Below are 19,916 nucleotides of genomic sequence, written 5' to 3'. Positions count from 1 at the left end.
TTCAGATCTTCGCTTATCGCCGACACCACCACCCCTCCTTCTCATGGCCGATCATCGGTTCATGAGTTGGATGGGGCGCTGGAAATTCCGCGCATCATCGTGTGGGCCCGGGCCAAAACTCCTCAGCTGGCCCGCAGGCTGGGCTTTGTGTGTAGTCCAGCTAACTCATCATTCACCCAGCCACGGCCGAGTCGGTCAACGAATTGCCGTTGAGAATTTGTCCCGTATTTTGACCTTTTGTCCCTTATTTGGGAGTGAGAAAGTTGGCAACACTAATCCCCCAGTGAACACAGTAGCTCACAGGTCACCAGCGCAGAATAATTACACGGGAGTATGTTTTCCAGAGGGGTCAGTTGCAACCAGTGGGACCGTAACTCAGCATTGGGTAAACCTTCGGGGACGCCGGGAAGGAGGACAAACATTTGTAAGAAAAATAAACTTCAAAAATAACTCGTCAATCCCCCTGTGGAAATGGCTGGGGGAGGGGAGGAGGCTTGTGTAGACAGGGATGGGCAGAGAGAAAGGAAAACTGCCTTCTGCTGGGAAAAATAAATTATTTAAAACAATAATAAATGTGGGATAGGGGCTTTGTACTATTTTGAAGGAATATAAGGTCACACCGTTTCTACACGTGTCCAAGTGCACAGCTGTAAGATCATAAGATGATGTGCTAGGAGCAGAATTCGGCCATTCGGCCAATCAAGTCTACTCCGCCATTCGATCATGGTTGATCTATCTCCCCCTCCTAACCCCTTTCTCACCCATAACCCCTGACACCCGTACTAATCACAAATTTATCTATCTACACCAAAAATATCCAATAACTTGGCCTCTACGGCCATCTGAGGCAAAGCATTCCACAGATTCACTACCCTCTGGTGAAAGAAATTCTTTCTCATCTCCTTGCCGAAGGAACATCCATTAATCCTCTGGTCTTAGACTTTCCCACCAGTGGAAACATCCTCTCCACATCCACTCTATCCAAGCCTTTCACTATTCGCTACCTCACAGGTTACGAACCTTCAAGGGCCTAGTCCTGTGCTATACTGTTCTATGTTCTGTGTTTTATACTTTCACTTACCATAAAGCTTATTATATAACTGAACTGTTTGCTTGGCAATTTTGAAGGGTAGCTAAGAGTCTACCACATTCCTTGGTCTGGAGTCACATATAGACTAGACCAATTAAGGATGGTCTCTTTCTTCCCTGAAGTAGGGTGTCACAGTGGCGCAGCGGTAGAGCTACTGCCTTACAGTGCCAGAGACCCGGGTTCGATCCCGACTACGGGTGCTGTCTGTACGGAGTTTGTACATTCTCCGTGACCTGCGTGGGTTTTCTCCGAGATCTTCGGTTTCCTCCCACACTCCAAAGACATGCAGGTTTGTAGGTTAATTGGCTTGGTTAAAAATGTAAGATTGTGTGTAGGGTAGAGTTAATGTGCGGGGATCGCTGGTTGGTACGGACTCGGTGGGCCGAAGGGCTTGTTTCCGCGCTGTATCTCAAATCTAAATTAAACTGAAGGGTATTAGTGAACAAAAAGTAAGAACTGTATTTTTTACAATAGCCCAGTAATTTCATGGTCTAATTGGTGCAAGTATCTTTTATTTTAAATTTCAGATTATTCAATTAGCTGAATTTAAACAGTTGAATTTGCGCTCATATGTCTAATTTCTGAATTCGTCTCTGGATAATCATCTTATTAACTTTACCACTGATGTAATAACTGGCAATACAGATTTAGTTTAGTTTAGTTTAGATTTAGAGATACAACGCGGAAACAGGCCCTTCAGCCCACCGAGTCCATGCCGACCAGCGATCCCCACACACAGGGCTGCCAACATTGGGTGAGAGTTGAGAGTGGGAAATTGCAAGGGAGTGTAGCGACCCACGGTAGGGAGATTTTGTATTTTTCAGCTTGAAATTGTGCCATCTGGGGCATACAGTAGTGAGTCTTTTAACTAACACTTGAATGCAACATTTATGCTTTAAATTGGATTAGGTATGAATATGGTTAGGCTAAATTACATTCCTAATTACATTCTACTGTAGAGCCAGGCTCTGATCAACAGGTGCAGCACATGATTGACCTTAGTACATTCATGTATGGAAAACCGATTATAATTCATGCTGTTATGCATATATATAGAGAAAAAAACACAGAAACAAGGCAAGAGTCGGACTCCCATCATTGTTCTGCACAAACAAATCAATCAACCTTACCCTTTGACTATAGAAATAAGACAAAACTAATACCACATATTTAACCAAGTATATGGTTCAATTAAATTATGATATATATGTAAAACATATATATGGACACAGGCCCTTCGGCACACCAAGTCCACACCGACCAGCAATCTACCATACACCAGTTCTATCCTACACGCCAGGGACAATTTACAGAAGCCAATTAACCTACAAACCTTCACTTCTTTCGGATATGGGAGAAACCGGAATATCCAGAGAAAACCCATGTGTTCATAGGTAGAATGTAGAAATACTGTACAGACAGCACCCGTAGCCAGGATCAAATCGACGTGCCACCCCATTAAATTATTTTTTCAGTAATATATTTATTATGGTGTCACGTCAATAAAGATGAACACATGATTCTGATTTCTGCCCTTAGTTGGATAACACACATCTCCAGTCATTGTGTTTTACGGCTGATTTTCAACCTCATCAGTCTGAAGGTCTCGACCCGAAACATCACCCATTCTTTCTCTCCAGAGATGCTGCCTGTCCTGCTGAGTTATTCCAGCTTTTAGTGTTTATCTTCGGTTTAAACCAGCATCTGCAGTTCCTTCTTACACTCTTTGTTAAGCGAAACAGGTCCAATTCTCATAATAATATTGACCTCAACTAAGTCTTTTCTTCACCTCCGTTGCTGCAGAGAATACAATCCCAGCCCTGCCACACACTATCCTACACACACTAGGGACAATTTACACTTACCAAGCCAATTAACCTACAAACCTGTACATCTTTGGAGTGTGGGAGGAAACCGAAGATCTCGGAGAAAATCCACATGGGCCACGGGGAGAATGTATAAACTCCGTACAGACAAGCACCTGTATTTAGGATCGAACCCGGGTCTCCGACGCAGCAAGCGCTGTAATGCCCTTGTCCCACTTAGGAAACCTGAACGGAAACCTCTGGAGACTTTGCGCCCAACCCAAGGTTTCCGTGCGGTTCCCGGAGGTTCCTGGGATGTCAGGACTGTCTTATGAAGAAAAAGACTGGATAGACTTAGTTTATATACTCTCTAGAATTTAGAAGATTGAGAGGGGATCTTATAGAAACTTACAAAATTCTTTAGGGGTTGGACAGGCTAGATGCAGGAAGATTGTTCCCGATGTTAGGAAAGTCCAGGACAAGGGGTCACAGCTTAAGGATAAGGGGGAAATCCTTTAAAACTGAGATGAGAAGAACTTTTTTCACGCAGCGAGTGGTGAATCTCTGGAACTCTCTGCCAGAGGGTAGTTGAGGCCGTTCATTGGCTATATTTAAGAGGGAGTTAGATGTGGCCCTTGTGGCTAAGGGGATCAGGGGGTATGGAGAGAAAGCAGGTACGGGATACTGAGTTGGATGATCAGCCATGATCATATTGAATGGCGGTGCAGGCTCGAAGGGCCGAATGGCCTACTCCTGCACCTAATTTCTATGTTTCTATGTTTCTATGTTGCAGGTGGTTGCCGAAGGTTGCAGGTAGTGGAAGTAGGTAGGGAGACTGACAAAAACCTCCGGAAACCTCAGGGAACCGCACGGAAACCTTGGTTGGGGCGCAAAGTCTCCAGAGGTTTCCGTTCGGGTTTCCTAAGTGGGACAGTGGCTTAAGGCAGAAACTCTACCGTTGCCCCACCGTGCCACCCAAATTTATATTACAACAAGTAATGCTGTTGATATTATATGCCTCGAACGTATTGCAGAGAGAATAATAGTAGACAAGAATCAAACTGGAACTGAAGAAGCAGTTAACGGCTTAGGTTTTCAGGAAAACTTTAATAGTAGAAAAGCAGCCAGGCAGAGGGACAAGAGGAGCAAATTAGGAGCAGGAGTGGGCCTTACAGCTCCCTGGAGCCTGCTTTGCCAGTTAACAAGATCAAGGCCGATCTGACTTTAATGTCAACTCCACATTCCTGTTTACCTTCAGTAGCATTGCAGCCCTGGAGATCAAGTGCCTACCTACTTCTGCCTCAGAAATGGTCACAGACTCTGTTTCCACCACCCTTTGAGGAAGATAACTTTGAGGAAGATTCACAATCCTCTGAGAGAGAGAGAGAAAAAAGCTTCAGCTCTGTTTCAAATAAGCAACCCTTAAATTTAAAAATAGTGATCTCCCGTTCCTGATTCCACGACTGATTCAATTCAGTCCCGCTCACTCTTTGGAACGTCATCAGATACAAGTCTTGAACCTTCCCTCATGAGTCACTGCTCCAGTTTCAGGCTTTATTGAAGTAGATCTCCCCTGAAATGCTTCCAATGCATTCACAACCTTCCTGAAATAAGAAGACAAAAACTGTACGCAGTACTCCAGATGTGGTCTCACTGAAACATTATATAATGGAAGAATAATCTCCCTACCTTTATATTCAATCCTTCTTGAAATAAACAATAATATAGACAGACAGACAGACAGTGAGACAGACAGGCAGACAGACAGACAAACAGATAGATAGATAGATAGATAGATAGATAGATAGATAGATAGATAGATAGATAGATAGATAGATAGATAGATAGATAGATAGATAGATAGATAGATAGATAGATAGATGCTTTATGGTACAGTGAAATTATTTGTTGTTTTGCATCCCGAGGTACCAACATGGTTACATAAATATTGTTCGTCCCTTCTTCAAGCACCCCCCACCCCACCCCACCTTGTTCTTGGTGTGTGTCCCCCAGGTTCCCTCTTTATTCTGTTAGCTTTCCTAATTGATTGCTGTATCTTGCTACTCGCCTCTCACGAACCATGTGATGGCATGCTCAGATCCCTATGTATCTTGGATCTTTGACAGATCTCACCATTTAGATAACAGGTCTCATTTTATTTTTCTTGCCAAAATACGATACCATAAGATACGATATTACTTTATTGTCAGAGCAAGTTTTAAATTTGTTTTGCATCGCAGCAGCTCCATTTACGGAATCACAGAAAAAACAAAAGAGACGAGAGAAGACAAGCATTAAAACATCAAGACAGGACCCAAAAATACTTACATTCAACATAGCATTACAATAACAGAAGACCACATTTATGGCCCATCAGCGTGCATTTGATCTGGGAAAATAGTGCTTCAGTCTAACTTTATTAAATTTTGGAACCCTATATCTCCGGTTTGATGGTAACAAATTGTCCTCACTGTTCAGAACGTGTTTGGGGTCAGAAGAAATGTTGTTGGCCATCCTTAGTATGTTTATATGGTAGGATGATTCATACCATTTCTGAAGTGGTTGATCTACAATCTTTGAGTAGATTTTTAATTGTTGGAGCTGTTTTGATTTTGAAGTAGCAGGCAAACTCTTGTACCATGCAGTGTTACAGTCATGTAAAACACTCATTATCACAGCGGTAAAAAATAATAAAAGGATTTGTCTACTTGCTTCCGAAAGATCTAAGTCGGTGGAGAAACCAGATTCTTTGTTTTGTCTTGGGGAAATGGGGAATTCTGCAATTTTCCACATTATATCCTACTTGCCAGATATTTACTCTCTCACTTAACCTGTCTATATCCCTTCACGACTTAATTTCCTGTCTTTCTAGTAAGTAGGTAAGTAAGCAGACTCACAGTTCAGTTGATTCACAGCTTAGAATGTTAGTCGTGGCCTCTCCCTTGCTATCTTGCAGAGTGACTGAGTCATGTCCAGACATCCAGGGTTTTATAGCATTGCCCCCCCCCCCCCCCCCCAGAAGGGGCGTTACCTTCATTGCGGTGATTGACAGGCGAGAAGATCTCAAGGTTTTTTTAACACTCATAACTTTTTTATGTTTCATCAATGGGAAAAATCCTCGGGGCCTGCTCAGCGGAGGAGGACTGAGTAAGATGGCCAAAAATCATAGCAATATATGGTAGTGTATTTTCTAAAATCAATATACAGTGCAGACAGGAAGTGGTCAAGATGAGACTTTTTATTATATATATATATATACACATATACTGTATAAACACACATATTATACACACACATATATATTACACATACACACACACACACACACACACACACAGTATATATACTGTATATATGTAAGTTGTAAATGTCGAGCTTTCTGCACTGATCTCTGTAATACGTCACTTCTTACCAAGCCTCTTTCTACCACCTTTCCTCATCGTTCTCTCCACACTAAGGATGAAGTAAATGTTTTGCATTCCTGGGACCAAAACCTGGTTGTAAAGGTGGAGCAAAGGCAGAGGAAAGGCACAGCAAATGCAAATCATGGAGGGCTGAAGGTACTTGCAGAGATAAACAGTGTTGAAGCCGAAGAGAGATTTATAAGTTCAAAAGAGCATTGTAAAATCAATGCATTAGAGAAGCAGATTTAGAGAGGTGAGTCTAGGAAAGTCGGATTTAATGAAAAAACAGCCAACAAGATACTGATTAACAGTCATGATATTAGGTTGGGAGCGATGTTGAAATTTCCACTAAAATAGTTTATAACTCCACTAAGCATTTTGAATTTATATCGCTGAGACAGAGAAAGTGGATTTTTTTTCCCGTGGCAAACAGTAGTCCTGGGCTGAGGGCGAAGAGTTAAACATAGAGAAGTGTTTTGAAAGATTAGGAATCATTTAGTACCTTCTACCAATGTCTTAAGTGTCGTGGGCTGGTTGGAGGATGAACCGGGGTAATGCCTCCAGCACCTTAAAGGTTGGCAGCAGGAGGCGCCCCTCCCTCCACCCCGGACACAAATATGGCCGGGAGAGGAGAGGAGACGGACGTCGGTTTGCGTGAACTGCTCCAGTACATCAAGCACGGGGGCCGACCAGACTATGGACTTTGAATAGTGGCATCGCCCGCATGTGTAATATATGCAAAAATATTTTCACTGTGCAGTTGCCTCCATGACAAATAAAGCACTATTCAACTATTGAGCTATTAATTAATGATATACAGGAATAATTGTTCAACCACAGCCTTTTTTCCTTGTTCTATGCCACCGGGTGGCACGGTGGCGCAGCGGTAGAGTTGCTGCCTTAAGAGCCTGTCCCACTGTACGAGGTAATTCAAGAGTTCTCCCGAGTTTCCCCTGATTCAAACTCGGAGAATCACGGTAATAGCCGCTCGTAGGTACTCGGGGATCTCGTGGACATTTTTCAACATGTTGAAAAAACTTCACGAGCTTACCGCGGTTCCCGAGTAGCTGCCGTTAGCGTTACAGGCTGCTAAGAGACGTCCCGAGCTCCGACATACCCGCTACGTACATTCTACGTGCATACCATGAGTTTTATTTTTTTTAAACTCGGGAGAGCTCTTGGGTAAACTTGTATAGTGGGACAGGCCCTTTACAGCGCCAGAGACCAGGGTTCGATCCTGACTATGGGTGCTGTCTGTATGGAGTTTTACGTTCACCCCGTGACCTGCATGGAATTTCCCCGGGATCTCCAGTTTCCATCCACAATCCAAAGGCGTACAGGTTTGTAGGTTAATTGGCTTGGTATAAAGGTAAAATTGTCCTTAGTGTGTGTAGGAAAATGTTAATGTGCGGGGATTGCTTGTCGGTGCAGACTCGGTGGGCCAAAGGGCCTGTTTCCATGCTGTGTCTCCAAGCTAAACTAAACTGAAGAATAAGTAAAAACTGTATTAATCTACAACAGTCCAGTAATTTCATGGTCAAATTAGTGCAAGTATCTTTTATTTTAAATTCCAGATTATTCAACTAACCAAATTTATACTTCATAGTTGCTTTCCGAAAATTATAACTACTCTTAATTCAAATTCACACATGCACTGACTTCACAGCCCAACACCCGGACTTCCATCTGTATATATGTATATAGCACCGCAGAATTGTGCACCTATCTCCCCCCCCCCCTTCTCCCTTCTGTTTTTTGTTTTTCTGTTTCTTGTTTTTTGTATTAAATTATATGTATGCACTGAGTACGAGCAGCTTTCAATTTCACTGTACATGTATAGTGACAATAAATGGCATATCATATATCACAGTTGGATTTCTCTCATAACTGAAGGAATTAAGTGTTTTGTTTTGTCCATGTAGGAAAAGACCATTTTATCTATACTGAAAAAATTGGAGAAAAGGAAGAGCAAGTAGCTCGACTATGGAGCCCTTCGTTACCACTTGCGAGTTACGGCCATTGTCTGGTCTTTTGGTACCAAATCCGCGGAACTCGTGGCAGCAGTTTCAACGTGATCCAAAGAAAGCTGACAGGTGGCTTCCCTATAAATGTCCTGTGGTCCATGGGTGGACCTCAAGGAAGCCACTGGCAGGAAGGAAGAGTGCTCCTCCCACGATCCTCACACGTCTATCAGGTAATTTGTTCTTCATCTTTCCACATCATCGTCTATATCTCTCGTTTCCCTTTCCCCTGACTCTCAGTCTGAAGAAGGGTCTCAACCCGAAACGTCACCTATTCCTTTTCTCCAGAGATGCTGCCTGACCCGCTGAGTTACTCCAGCTTTTTGTGTCTATGTTCAGCAGAAAAAGAACCATCCTCCTATAAAGCTCATCTACTTCTCTTTGGATGCCCAATTTCTAAGTATTTCAATATTATAGTTCATTTTAATGTCAATGAAGAAAAGGCAGTGATGAACAGGTTTAATAGAGCCTCAACTCGCTGGAGTTTAGAAGGTTGAGGGGGGACCTCATTGAAACCTACAGAATAATGAAAGGCAAAGATAGAGTGAATGTGGCAAGGATGTTTCCACTGGTGGGAGAGTCTAGGACCAGAGGTCATAGCCTCAGAATTAAAAAGGAGGTGAGGAGGAACTTCTTTAGTCAGAGGATAGTGAACCTGTGGAACTCATTGCCACAGAGGGCTGTGAAGGCCAAGTCGGCAAATATTTTTAAGGCAGAGATAGACAAATTCGTGATTAGAACGGGTGTCAAGAGTTATGGGGAGATGGCCGGAAAATGGGATTAGTAGGCAGAGATCAGCCACAGTTGAATGGCGGAGTAGACTCGATGGGCCGAATGGCTTAATTCTACTCCTAGAACCTGTGAATGTGAACATTCACAGCTAATTGAAGTGTGACACAATGACTCCGAGTAAGCTGTGAAGCCCACAAACAAAGCATATTGTGCTTTATCATTGGACAAGCATAATCGCATTACAAAGCAAATTGTGTCATAATATCATAATATTGTTCAAATATTTGCCTGCTCAGATGTCAAAACTCTTCCGTTAATAGTTTTCAGTTCAGTTCAGGGCGACAGGGTGGTGCAGCGGCAGAGTTGCTGCCTTACAGCGCTTGCAGCACCGGAGATCCAGCTTTCATCCTGACTACGGGTGCTGTTTGCATGGAGTTTGTACGTTCTCCCTGTGACCGCGTGGGTTTTCTCCGAGACCTTTGGTTTCCTCACAAACTCCAAAGACGTACAGGTTTGTAGGTGAACTGGCTTGGTATAAGTGTAAATTGTCCCTAGTGTGTGTAGGATAGTGTTAATGTGCGGGGATCACTGGCCGGTGCAAACTCGATGGGACGAAGGGCCTGTGTCTGCGCTAAACAAAACTAAACACTACAGACAATTTATACCACGCCAAATAACCTACAGATCTGTACGTCTCTAAACTAAACTAAACTAAACTAATTGAAAGACGATCAGAGAAACGTCCAGTAGGTAACACTGGAATATGCAAAAGATAGACTCTAAATGCTGGCGTAACTCAGCGGGCCAGGCAGCATCTCTGGAGTAAAGGAACAGGTGACGTTTCGAGTTGGAACCCTTCTTCAGACTGACATGTACCGGACTTTGGGATGTACAAGAATGAGACATGATGACAAGTCAAAAGCAGAAGTATAGATATTGGGAGGGTTGATTTAATTTTTATCATGGATGTGGACAACAGTTGCAAGGACAACATTTATCATCCGTCACTAACTAGATTGCTGCACCACTGCAGAATCAGCTGGAGTCAAACAATGACCGGAAGAGATAGGGATGATACATTTCATTCCTGAAGATCTTTAGTGAACCAGATGGGTTCCTGCGATGCACTCGTGACTTTGTGGTCACCATTACCAAGTTATCTCCAAAGACTGTGGAGTCCAAGTCAGTGGATATTTCTAAGGCAGAGACAGATAGATTCTTGATTAGTACGGGTGTCAGGGGTTATGGGGAGAAGGCAGGAGAATGGGGTTAGGAGGGAGAGATAGATCAGCCATGGTTGAATGGCAGTGGACTGATGGGCCAAATGGCCTAATTCTGCTCCTATCACTTATAAACTTTTTTTATTTCAGATTAATCTTTTACTTACATACAAATTCTGCAGCAGGGTGCATACATACATTTCTGGATCAATAGACCACATTCAAGTCTAATAACTTAGCTGCTACATCATGAGAGTGCAGGTCTGAAGGTAAAGCAAAGTCAAAAATGTAACTGGATTAGGAAGAAATTATTATTTTAAAACGATATGTGAAATAAATTGTGTAGGAAGGAACTGTAGATGCTGGTTTAAATCAAAGATACACAAAATGCCAGGGTAACTCTGCGGGACAGGCAGCATCTCTGGAGAGAAGGAATGGGTGACATTTCGGGTCGAGACCCATCTTTAGTCTGAAGAAGGGCCTTGACCCGAAACGTCACCCGTTCCTTCTCTCCAGGGATGCTGCCTGTCCCGCTGAGTTACCCCAGCATTTTGTGTCTATGTGAAATAAATTGTCAGCTTGATAAGACATTCATACATTTTAAAAGTAAAATTTTAAATTAAACCCCAAAAAAATGAATGTAAGAATTGAAGGTTACAGAAAAGACGTATGGAAATAGGTGAAAGGTAAGGTGTCATTCCACTGAAATACTACCAGTTCAATTTGGAGTAACTTAAGCTAAAATATTTTGCTGTATTATTGCATTCGATTCAAGATTCGCCCTGAAAATGTCCCAGAATTGTCTATCAGCATGTGAAATGCAGTTTGAATGTGACAATTTGATTTTAGATGAAGCCGTCGGCTTGTGACTCTGGCGCAAACCCTGCTCATGCTTCTGAACCCCTCTGTCTCCGTAGGTGGGCTTGGAAGTAATAGTTGGGAAAGGGAAGCACGGAGAAGTGGCTGTGCACAATGTGGAGGTCGTCAGCAACCGGAATGCAAAGGAATGCAGGGGTGAGTTCCCAGCAAAGTCTTTCCTGAGCTTTGTTGTGAAATGATACCACTGGCTATCCAACTGCCCTAGTCTTGAATCTGGTCAGAAGTTCATTTGGGAAGCCACCATCAGTTTTCCGTTTACCAAATTATTTGTCATTACTTCGGGTTTACAGAATTACTGGTAATGCTGTCATTCATTGTTATGCCTGAAGTTCCAGTCAGAAAGTGGGCTGAATCACTTTCATATAATGGTGGATTGTTGGCCTACCACTTTCCAAAAGCTGTCCGCAGCACACAAGTCTTGTGGCCACGGTCTGGTCTAGACTCTTGCTCCACCCACAGTTTACTGTAACCTTGCTCGCTTTCTTATTGAAAGATGGCAAACAGATCATGAAACAGAGTTTTCACATTGTCTCTTATCTTCTGTTCTTACTGTAAAGCATGTAGCAAGAATTCAGATACGTAGATAATCATAGTCAAAGAGTGATACAGTGAAAACATGCCCTTCGGCCCAACTTGCCCACACCGGCCAACATGTCCCAGCTACACTAGTCCCACTTGCCTGCATTTGGCCCATATCCCTCCAAACCTGTCCGATCCATGTACCTGTCTAACTGTTTCTTAAATGTTGGGATAGTCGCTGCCTCAACTACTTCCTCTGGCAGCTTGTTCCATACACCCACCACGCTTGGTGTGAAAAAGTTACCCCTCACATTCCTATTAAATCTTTTCCCCTTCACCTTGAACCTATGTCCTCTGGTCCTCGATCCCCCTACTCTGGGCAAAAGTGTGTGTCTACCCGATCTATTCCTCTCATGAGTTTATGCACCTCTGTAAGATCACCCCTCATCCTCCTGCGCTCCAAAGAATGGAGTCACAGCCTACTCAACATCTCCCTGTAGCTCACACCCTCTAGTCCTGGCTACATCCTCATAAGTGTCCTTTATACTCTTTCCAGCTTGAGTACATCCATATTCCAATTGATCTTCATTTACTTTGTATAGGGTACGTCAGCACAATCCTATCAGTATCTCTTTTATAATTTATGGGACAAGGGTGTTGCTGTGAAGGCCATTGCCCATTAGCAAGTGGTGGAGAGCTGCCATCTTGGATAGCTGCAGTTGCTATAACGATAGAGCACCCATAGAGCTTTCCGGTCAGAGCTTCAGTCCCAACAGCGATGAATTATCATCAATTAATTTCCATGTTAGGGTAGTGTGTAGCTTGAAGGAGCAGTTGCTGGTAGTAGTGGCCACATGCATTGCTGTTCCCAAACATCTTGGCACATCTAACCCCGGCCTTTAAGTACTAGACCTGGTGGGAGATGATATGGGTACTGGATCCTGAAGACCAAGACAAATAGCTCATGAGAACTGACTCCCAGCACGATGCAACAGCAGTAGAGCTACTGCCTTACAGCGCCGGAGACCCGGGTTCGATCCTGACTATGGGTGCTGTCTATACGGAGTTTGCACGTTCTCCCAGTGACCTGCGTGGGTTTTCTCTGAGATCTTTGGTTTTCCCCCACAAATCAATTATGTGGTATATAAGTCACGCAGGCTTGTAGGTTAATTGGCTTGGTGTAAATGTAAACATTTTCCCAGTGTGTGTAGGATAGCGTTGGTGTGCGAGGATCGCTGGTCGGCACAGACTCGGTGGGCCGAAGGGCCTGTTGCCGCGTAGTATCTCTACACTAAACTGAAAGCAACGAAGCTGTAGTAGTTGAATGACATCCTCAAAGCACCAGGCTGGGATCAGAATAGATTGGAGGTACTTATGGCCTAAAACTAAATAGTTCCCCGCTGAGATGGGAAATTATGAATCTGGAGGACAGTGGGACAGATCTGAACCCCACGTAGGTAAGGCTCAATGAGAAATCCAGAACTTTGGTTTGAGAATCTTTGTGGATCAGGGAGTACTCGTGTAGAATCTCAAATCAATTATGTGGTAGCTGTGCTTCTGTGAATTATACATGAGCCACATATCAAAACAATTACTGAGTGAAGCCTTTCTCCAGCGCTAATACAGTAGCTGGATCAGAGACTCAACCTTGTGGACTGTGTTTTGAACGGTGGACTATAAATAGAAGTCTATGAGTCTAATTATATTGATATGGATGTGTATGCCTGAATATATGCAGTGGTTTTTGCAGAAAGGAAATGTAGGTAAAAAAAATAATGCTTCCAGAAAACCCTGCGTGTGCTGATGAACTGTTTTAACTTTCTGCAGCTCCCAGTGATGCCTTTCCCGATTCAGATGGTTTTACATCAGTTTTTCCCACTGGTAAGTCTCTCTCGTAGTTGCTGTAGCAAATGAGGCAGAACATTAGCATGTTTATTATCACAAGCCACGGGCAGAACAAGATGAAGATTTGCGCTTAGAGAACAGATTTGGATATTCCTCAACACATGGCCAGTTACGTTTTCCCCTTTCGCTCGCCAACCTTAACATTAGTTACAGGAAATTAATTGTAAGAGTAACCGTATTAGACATCTCAGACCTTGGGGGCTGATAGTCAGTAGGGTCGGAGAAACTTCCAATGAGCCTTGCAGCAGTGGTACAAAACTACTTTACAGAGAAGGCCACTTCTCAACAAGAAAAAACATTTCCACTTATGAGAAGCATGTTTTGCTTTCACCATACACATCCAAATACTTGCTGGTCCACTCATGACATTCTTGATATTCATTTACACCTATACTGCACCCCAGAGTTGGGCAGTGGTATATCTGAGCCCAGCAGTGCTCACCCTAATGTATAGTGACTGATCCATGCCATTCACACTGGTCCAGAGCTGGTTATGGATCTGCATCAGGTCCCCATAAGATCAGACTCAGCCTGACATGGCCCTTTGACTTATGATCCCTGGGAACCACATCCATGGATGTCTGGTCCAAGAAGATCAGTGCTGAGACCTCAACAATTTACAATCCATATAATGGACATGGGAAAAGTGACTTGTAGCTAAATTTGCTGCTGATACAGAAACAGGCTAGAGAGCGATGGGGGTGAAGAAAAAACAGAGAGACTGCCAAAAAGTTATGTAAAAACAAAAAATGCTGGCCTCGGGTGTTGTTTATGTGGAGTTTGCATGTTCTCCCTGTGATTGTGTGGGTTTCCTCTGGGTGCTGTGGTTTTCTCCCATATCCCAAAGACGTGCAGGTTTGTTGGTTAATTGGTCAATCTGTAAATTGTCCCTCGTATATCGGGCGCGGATGAGAAAGTGGGATAACATAGAGATAGTGTGACCTTGTGTTCGATGGTCGGCGTGGACTCTATGGTCCGAAGGGTCTGTTTCCATGCTGTATCTCAAAAATAAACTAAACTAAACTACTCAGCAGGTCAGGTAGCATCTGTGAGGAGTGATTAAGAATTAACATTTCAGGTCTCATCAGACCAAGCCCTTTAACCTGAAACTTTAAGTGTTTTCCTCATTCCACGAATGCCATGCAACTCACTGAATTTTTGCACCATTTCCTTTCTTATTTCACACTTTCAATGTAAAGTCATTTATTTTACTTTATGCTTAACTCATTATTGGGAGTCCGAAGGGTCTCGACCCGAAACGTCACCCATTCCCTCTCTCCAGAGATGCTGCCTGTCCCGCTGAGTTGCTCCAGCTTTTTTGTGTCTGTCTTCGGCATTCATAGCAATGGCTCAGTCTACCACTTCCAGCACTTTATATTGCTCTTCAGATTTAGCACTGATGGGGAGGAGCAAAATGAATGAGAGTAGAGGAGACAACAAGACACTGAATTGTTTAAAACTTGACTCGAGGGAATGGGCAGAAAAGTTAAGCTGAGGTTGTGATGAAATCATTCACGATCTTCAGGAAAAGTAGGGTTTCCATTTCTCATTGTTGCCATCGTTACTCTTCACCAATGCAACAATACAACCCCTCACCATCAGTTCCCAACAAACTGGAAATATTCCTGCTCAATCCGTACTCTTCTCCACAACTTATATAATAAAGCATATGGTCATAGTCCTTCAGTTTAGTTTAAGAAAAAACTGCAGATGCTGGAAAAATTGAAGGTAGAAAAAAATGCTGGAGAATCTCAGCGGGTAAGACAACATCTATGGAGCGAAGGAATAGGTGACGTTTCGGGTCGAGACCCTTTTTCAGACTGAAGAAGGGTCTCGACTCGAAACGTCTCCTCTTCCTTCGCACCATAGATGCTGACTCCGAGTCTGCGCCGACCAACCATCCCCGCACACTAACAGTGTCCTACACACACCAGGGACAATTCACAATTCAACTAAGCCAATTAAGCTACAAACCTGTACATCTTTGGAGTGTGGGAGGTAACCAGAGCTCCTGGGGAAAACCCACGCAGGTCACGGGGAGAACGTACAAACTCCGTACAGACAGCACCCATGGTCAGGATCGAACCCGGGCCCCTGATGCTGTAAGGCAGCAACTCTACCACTATGCCATCATGCCACCACACTGTCTTGATTGTATGTGTAGGAAGAAACTGCATATGCTGGTTTAAACCGAAGATAGACACAAAATGCTGGAGTAACTCAGCGGGACAGGCAGCATCTCTGGGGAGAAGGAATGGGTGACGAGACCGTTCTTCAGACATGTTCAGATATTCTTCGGACAGGTCCGAAGAAGGGTCTCGACCCGAAACGTCAACCATTCCTTCTCTCCAGAGATACTGCCTGTCCCGCTGAGTTACTGCAGCATTTTGTGTCTAACCTGTCTCGATTGTATATTGTTAACGCGGAAACAAGCAAATAACCCAGAAGGCGAGGCTTTGAAAAGATTGTTGATGTATTTATTGCAGCGGGGGACCCTGAGGATTCCACTGACAAAGCCTTCTATGAGAACGCTGGAGGTTCTGGAAACATGCTGAAGACTCTTGACCCCATTCTGATCACCATCATAACCATGAGCGCTCTGGGTGTCATTCTGGGGGGCATCTGTGGGATTGTTCTCTACTGTGCCTGCTGGCACAGTGCACTGGCGGACAGGAACCTCTCCGCGCTCGAGAGCTACAATTTTGAACTTGTGGACGGTGTGAAACTGAAAAAAGAGAAACTGAACTCACAGAACTCCTACTCGGAGGCGTGAGAGAGAAGCACTCGGATGGGGTTTAAATGGCGGAAGGTGGATCGCGTGAAACCGTGGAAGATTTCTTTTGTAGTATATGTTTGTCTTTGGAGAGACGGGAAGAGCTCTGGATAATGCTGGTCTGTGACTGAGCCAAGCTTTTCTCAGGAGCAACAGAGTGTAAACAGTCTGCTTTTTAATTTTTAAATTAAAGTTTTAAATGAACAAAATGCTGGTGTTGAGACCAAGTGAGATCATTTTACAAGTATTTATCATTTTCTGTAAAGAGTTATAAATTTGTATCATTCTATTTGTATAATGACTTAGCTTCACAGAATATGTTTCCAAAGGGCTTTAAATACCTATGTTTTTGTATATTAGTCCAGATTTTATACTTTGAGTATGCAGTATTTTGATTTTTGTCCAGTTTTGAAAAAAACAATTAGCATTAAGCCTGACAGGACACTGAGGGCGGGGTCATATCCTTTGTAACGAGGGTAAGTACTATGACTTGTTAACATGCTACACAGCAAAGATCCTACAGCGAGCAAGATAGCCCACTCGACGAAAAAGACGTAGTACGGTCATGGGCAGATTCGCGGGTAATTTTCGTCCCCATTTCCGTAACCGGCTTCCGTCTCCACACCAAAGATCCCATAGCGGAGCAAAGATAACTAGTGTGGAGACGGAAGCCGGTTACGGAAACATCCTCGTAAAAATAAAAGTTATTTGGTAAAAATCTTCTCATTTTCAGAATTATAATTTATTAACACAAACTGTTCCCCAGCAACGTTGATTACACTGCGAGTCGGGTCGGGTCGGGTCGTGTTACTGAAATGGATGAAAAAAAGGCCCACGTTCCACTCCGTTGTGCACTACACGTCAGCCCATTGGATTTAGCAGGAGTGGTCTATCTTGCTCCACTATAGGATCTTTGCTACACCGGGCCAACTGCCTGTACGCTGATAACATTGTGATTGGCTCCAGATGAACAGGTCTGGATTAACAATTGCTTGCACTGAAACATGCGCTACAAGGTTGATTTTCCTTTTGTTCTCCTTTAGACGAGTGTGCTGTAGGAACAATGCTGGAGAGATATGATTTCATTTCTGGTTATCGGTTTATAAGTAAAGAAAAGAGAAAAAAAAGTTATCGAAAAAAAAAAAATGACAGATATCTATAGCGATACAGTTGATCAACATGTTTCTTGTATTGTTTCATGTTTTGTATTGCTGTGAGGGTTCCTCTTCTGAATTGTTTTCCTAAACTTTTTTAATGGCATTATTGCTTGTGTAATGTGTTGCTTTAAAAACGAATAGAAAAAAAAGCCTTAACTCAAAATGTTTTGACACACAGAAAGCCTAGACAATTCATACTGTTGTGTTATTATCTTGTATTCAAATCTATGACTACTGCCTTCCAAAGATCTAATTAAATTGAAACTTTTCCTACAGTACTTTTTTTGTGCATTCTTAAGATGGAACCTAAAAAAGTACAAGACGACCCTTGAGCCGCAGTGTCCTATAATTCCCTGCGCCAACCATCCAGGCTGAATCAAAAAACCACAACAGCCTTGAGCAATTCCTGTTTATTTTTGCTTTTCCTGCTCAGAGAGCAGGGTCGGGGTTTGTGGTGTTTGACAGTGGCTCTTGAGCTGTTTCATTGAAATAAATGAGCAATAGAAACACTAGCTGGTTCGATCATTCATCAGCAGCAAAACTGCTGTGATCCCCACAAATCAGTACTTAAACCCGTTAAATACGGGAACAACGAATTAGCCAGTGAATCTCAAAATAACTTGGGCCACAGTATTTTTTTTCTCGAAACCAATAATTATAGAACACTGCAGGCTTTGATGAATGACTGACTATCTGTTTGTCTAGTGTCTATGCGGACAACATTCCTGTAGTAATAATTCGGATTCATGTAATCTAACAGTGAAAATTTCTGGTTCATATTTGTGGAAAGGTTATAGCATTATAAACTGTGTGTGCTCTCATCTCATCTCATTAGATGAACTGCAAGAGTCAGACTGAGATATATGGTGTAAATTAGAAGAGGTGTAGGGAGGAGAGAAAGGTATTATTTATTATTTGCAAATCAAGGCAGTATTAAAATAGCATTCTGGAAGAATCATAATAGGGTCCCATTAGTGTTCTCCTTCATTCCATCTGCATATGGACCATGGAAGACCAGCAAATTCATACGTCCATCCTACCACTAATGGCTTACGTGACTGATGAATGTTGAGGGAGCTGAGATCAATATTGTTCTCTCTCTCTCCCATCACCTCCCCTCCCCCTGTGCCCCCTCGTCATCCTAATACCACGACTACCACTTTGCAGTGAGTGAGAGAGAAACAAAGAAATGCATTAGGAGGCAGACTGTCCGGTCTCAATAATGTAAATCGAGGGGGATTCTCCCCTCCACCACCACTGGGAAAGTGCTTGACCTCAATTTTACAATTCTCTACAAACTGAAAGAAAGTTTATGGCGAATCGTAGAAGAGGCTTCTGTCCTATGAGTTTGTGGTGAAAAACTGATCGTTGAGCCAAACCCTACTTGAGTTGATTGTCTTCAGTAGAGAGCTACCAGGATACATTCTTGATTACTACGGGTGACAGGGATTATGGGGAGAAGGCAGGAGAATGGGGTTAGGTGGGAGAGATAGATCAGCCATGATTGAATGGCAGAGTAGGCATGATGGGCCGAGTGGCCTAATTCTGCTCCTATCACTTATGACCTTATGGCATTGGGTTAATGGGAAATACCACTATGAGTGGAAAGAAAATGGCTCCCAGGATTTCCATTGATTTTGCAGATATCTGAGGTCTGATTGTGTTCTATTTGTAATGACAACTTCAACATGATGAGAGAATAAATTCTGATGCTATATGGAATTCTCTGGATTGCAAGATAAATACTTAAGAGTCAGTTAACACTTGATGGAAATGTCAAACCAGAACCCTTCTCTATCATAATATGATGTTCTGACATTGAGTTTGGAGAGGTAATGTGAGAAAATAGTGAAAATGCTCTCACACTCATCACCTTTCCTACTCGGTTTTGAATAAAAATGTCTGGGAAGTTTCAGTGGAAATTGTGAAGACTCCTGAGAAAGTTTGGATGTAAAACTTTGAAACTATCTTTGAAAAAAAAATAGTGGAGTGTTCCTTCTTTCTTTGTAATTTTCATATTTGTTTGTACTTTATCAAAGGAAGATCTGCTATATGTATATATTTCTATGCTGTGCATTAAACAGAAGGGTTTTCACAATGGTTTTCCGGCCTGATATTTGTTCAAACACACACTATGTACATATCCCTGGAATATTAAATTGTTAATCTCATAGAACAATTGGTTATTTAGAAATGCATTCGGAGATAGACTATCCGGTCTCCATGATGTAATCGAGGGGATGCCCTTGGGAAAATGCTTGACCTCAATTTTACAATTCTCTACAAACTGAAAGTTAGTTTAAGGAGAACCATGGAAAAGGTTTCTGCCATAGCCATACAGTGTGGGAAAATGTCCTTCAGCCCAACTTGCCTAAACTAGCCAACATGTCCCAGCTACACTAGTTCCACCT

General features: G+C 42.9%; 1 protein-coding gene across 1 annotated transcript in view; it reads left to right on the top strand.

The window, feature by feature from the left end:
• The window catches only part of nrp1a (neuropilin 1a), a 249,136-nt gene extending 229,533 nt beyond the window's left edge, over positions 1 to 19,603 (top strand). The window contains exons 15-18 of the mRNA XM_055665192.1: positions 8,222 to 8,493; positions 11,190 to 11,286; positions 13,498 to 13,551; positions 16,062 to 19,603. Of these exons, the coding sequence (XP_055521167.1) occupies positions 8,222 to 8,493; positions 11,190 to 11,286; positions 13,498 to 13,551; positions 16,062 to 16,348 (710 nt within the window). The 3' untranslated portion in view covers positions 16,349 to 19,603. The remainder of the gene's footprint in view (positions 1 to 8,221; positions 8,494 to 11,189; positions 11,287 to 13,497; positions 13,552 to 16,061) is intronic.
• Positions 19,604 to 19,916: the final 313 nt, after the last annotated feature.

The sequence above is a fragment of the Leucoraja erinacea genome, chromosome 2 (genome assembly GCF_028641065.1).
Source record: "Leucoraja erinacea ecotype New England chromosome 2, Leri_hhj_1, whole genome shotgun sequence".
Classification (NCBI taxonomy): domain Eukaryota; kingdom Metazoa; phylum Chordata; class Chondrichthyes; order Rajiformes; family Rajidae; genus Leucoraja; species Leucoraja erinaceus.
The sequence above is the reverse complement of the archived record's forward strand: the minus strand, read 5'-3'. Positions and strand labels throughout refer to the sequence as shown.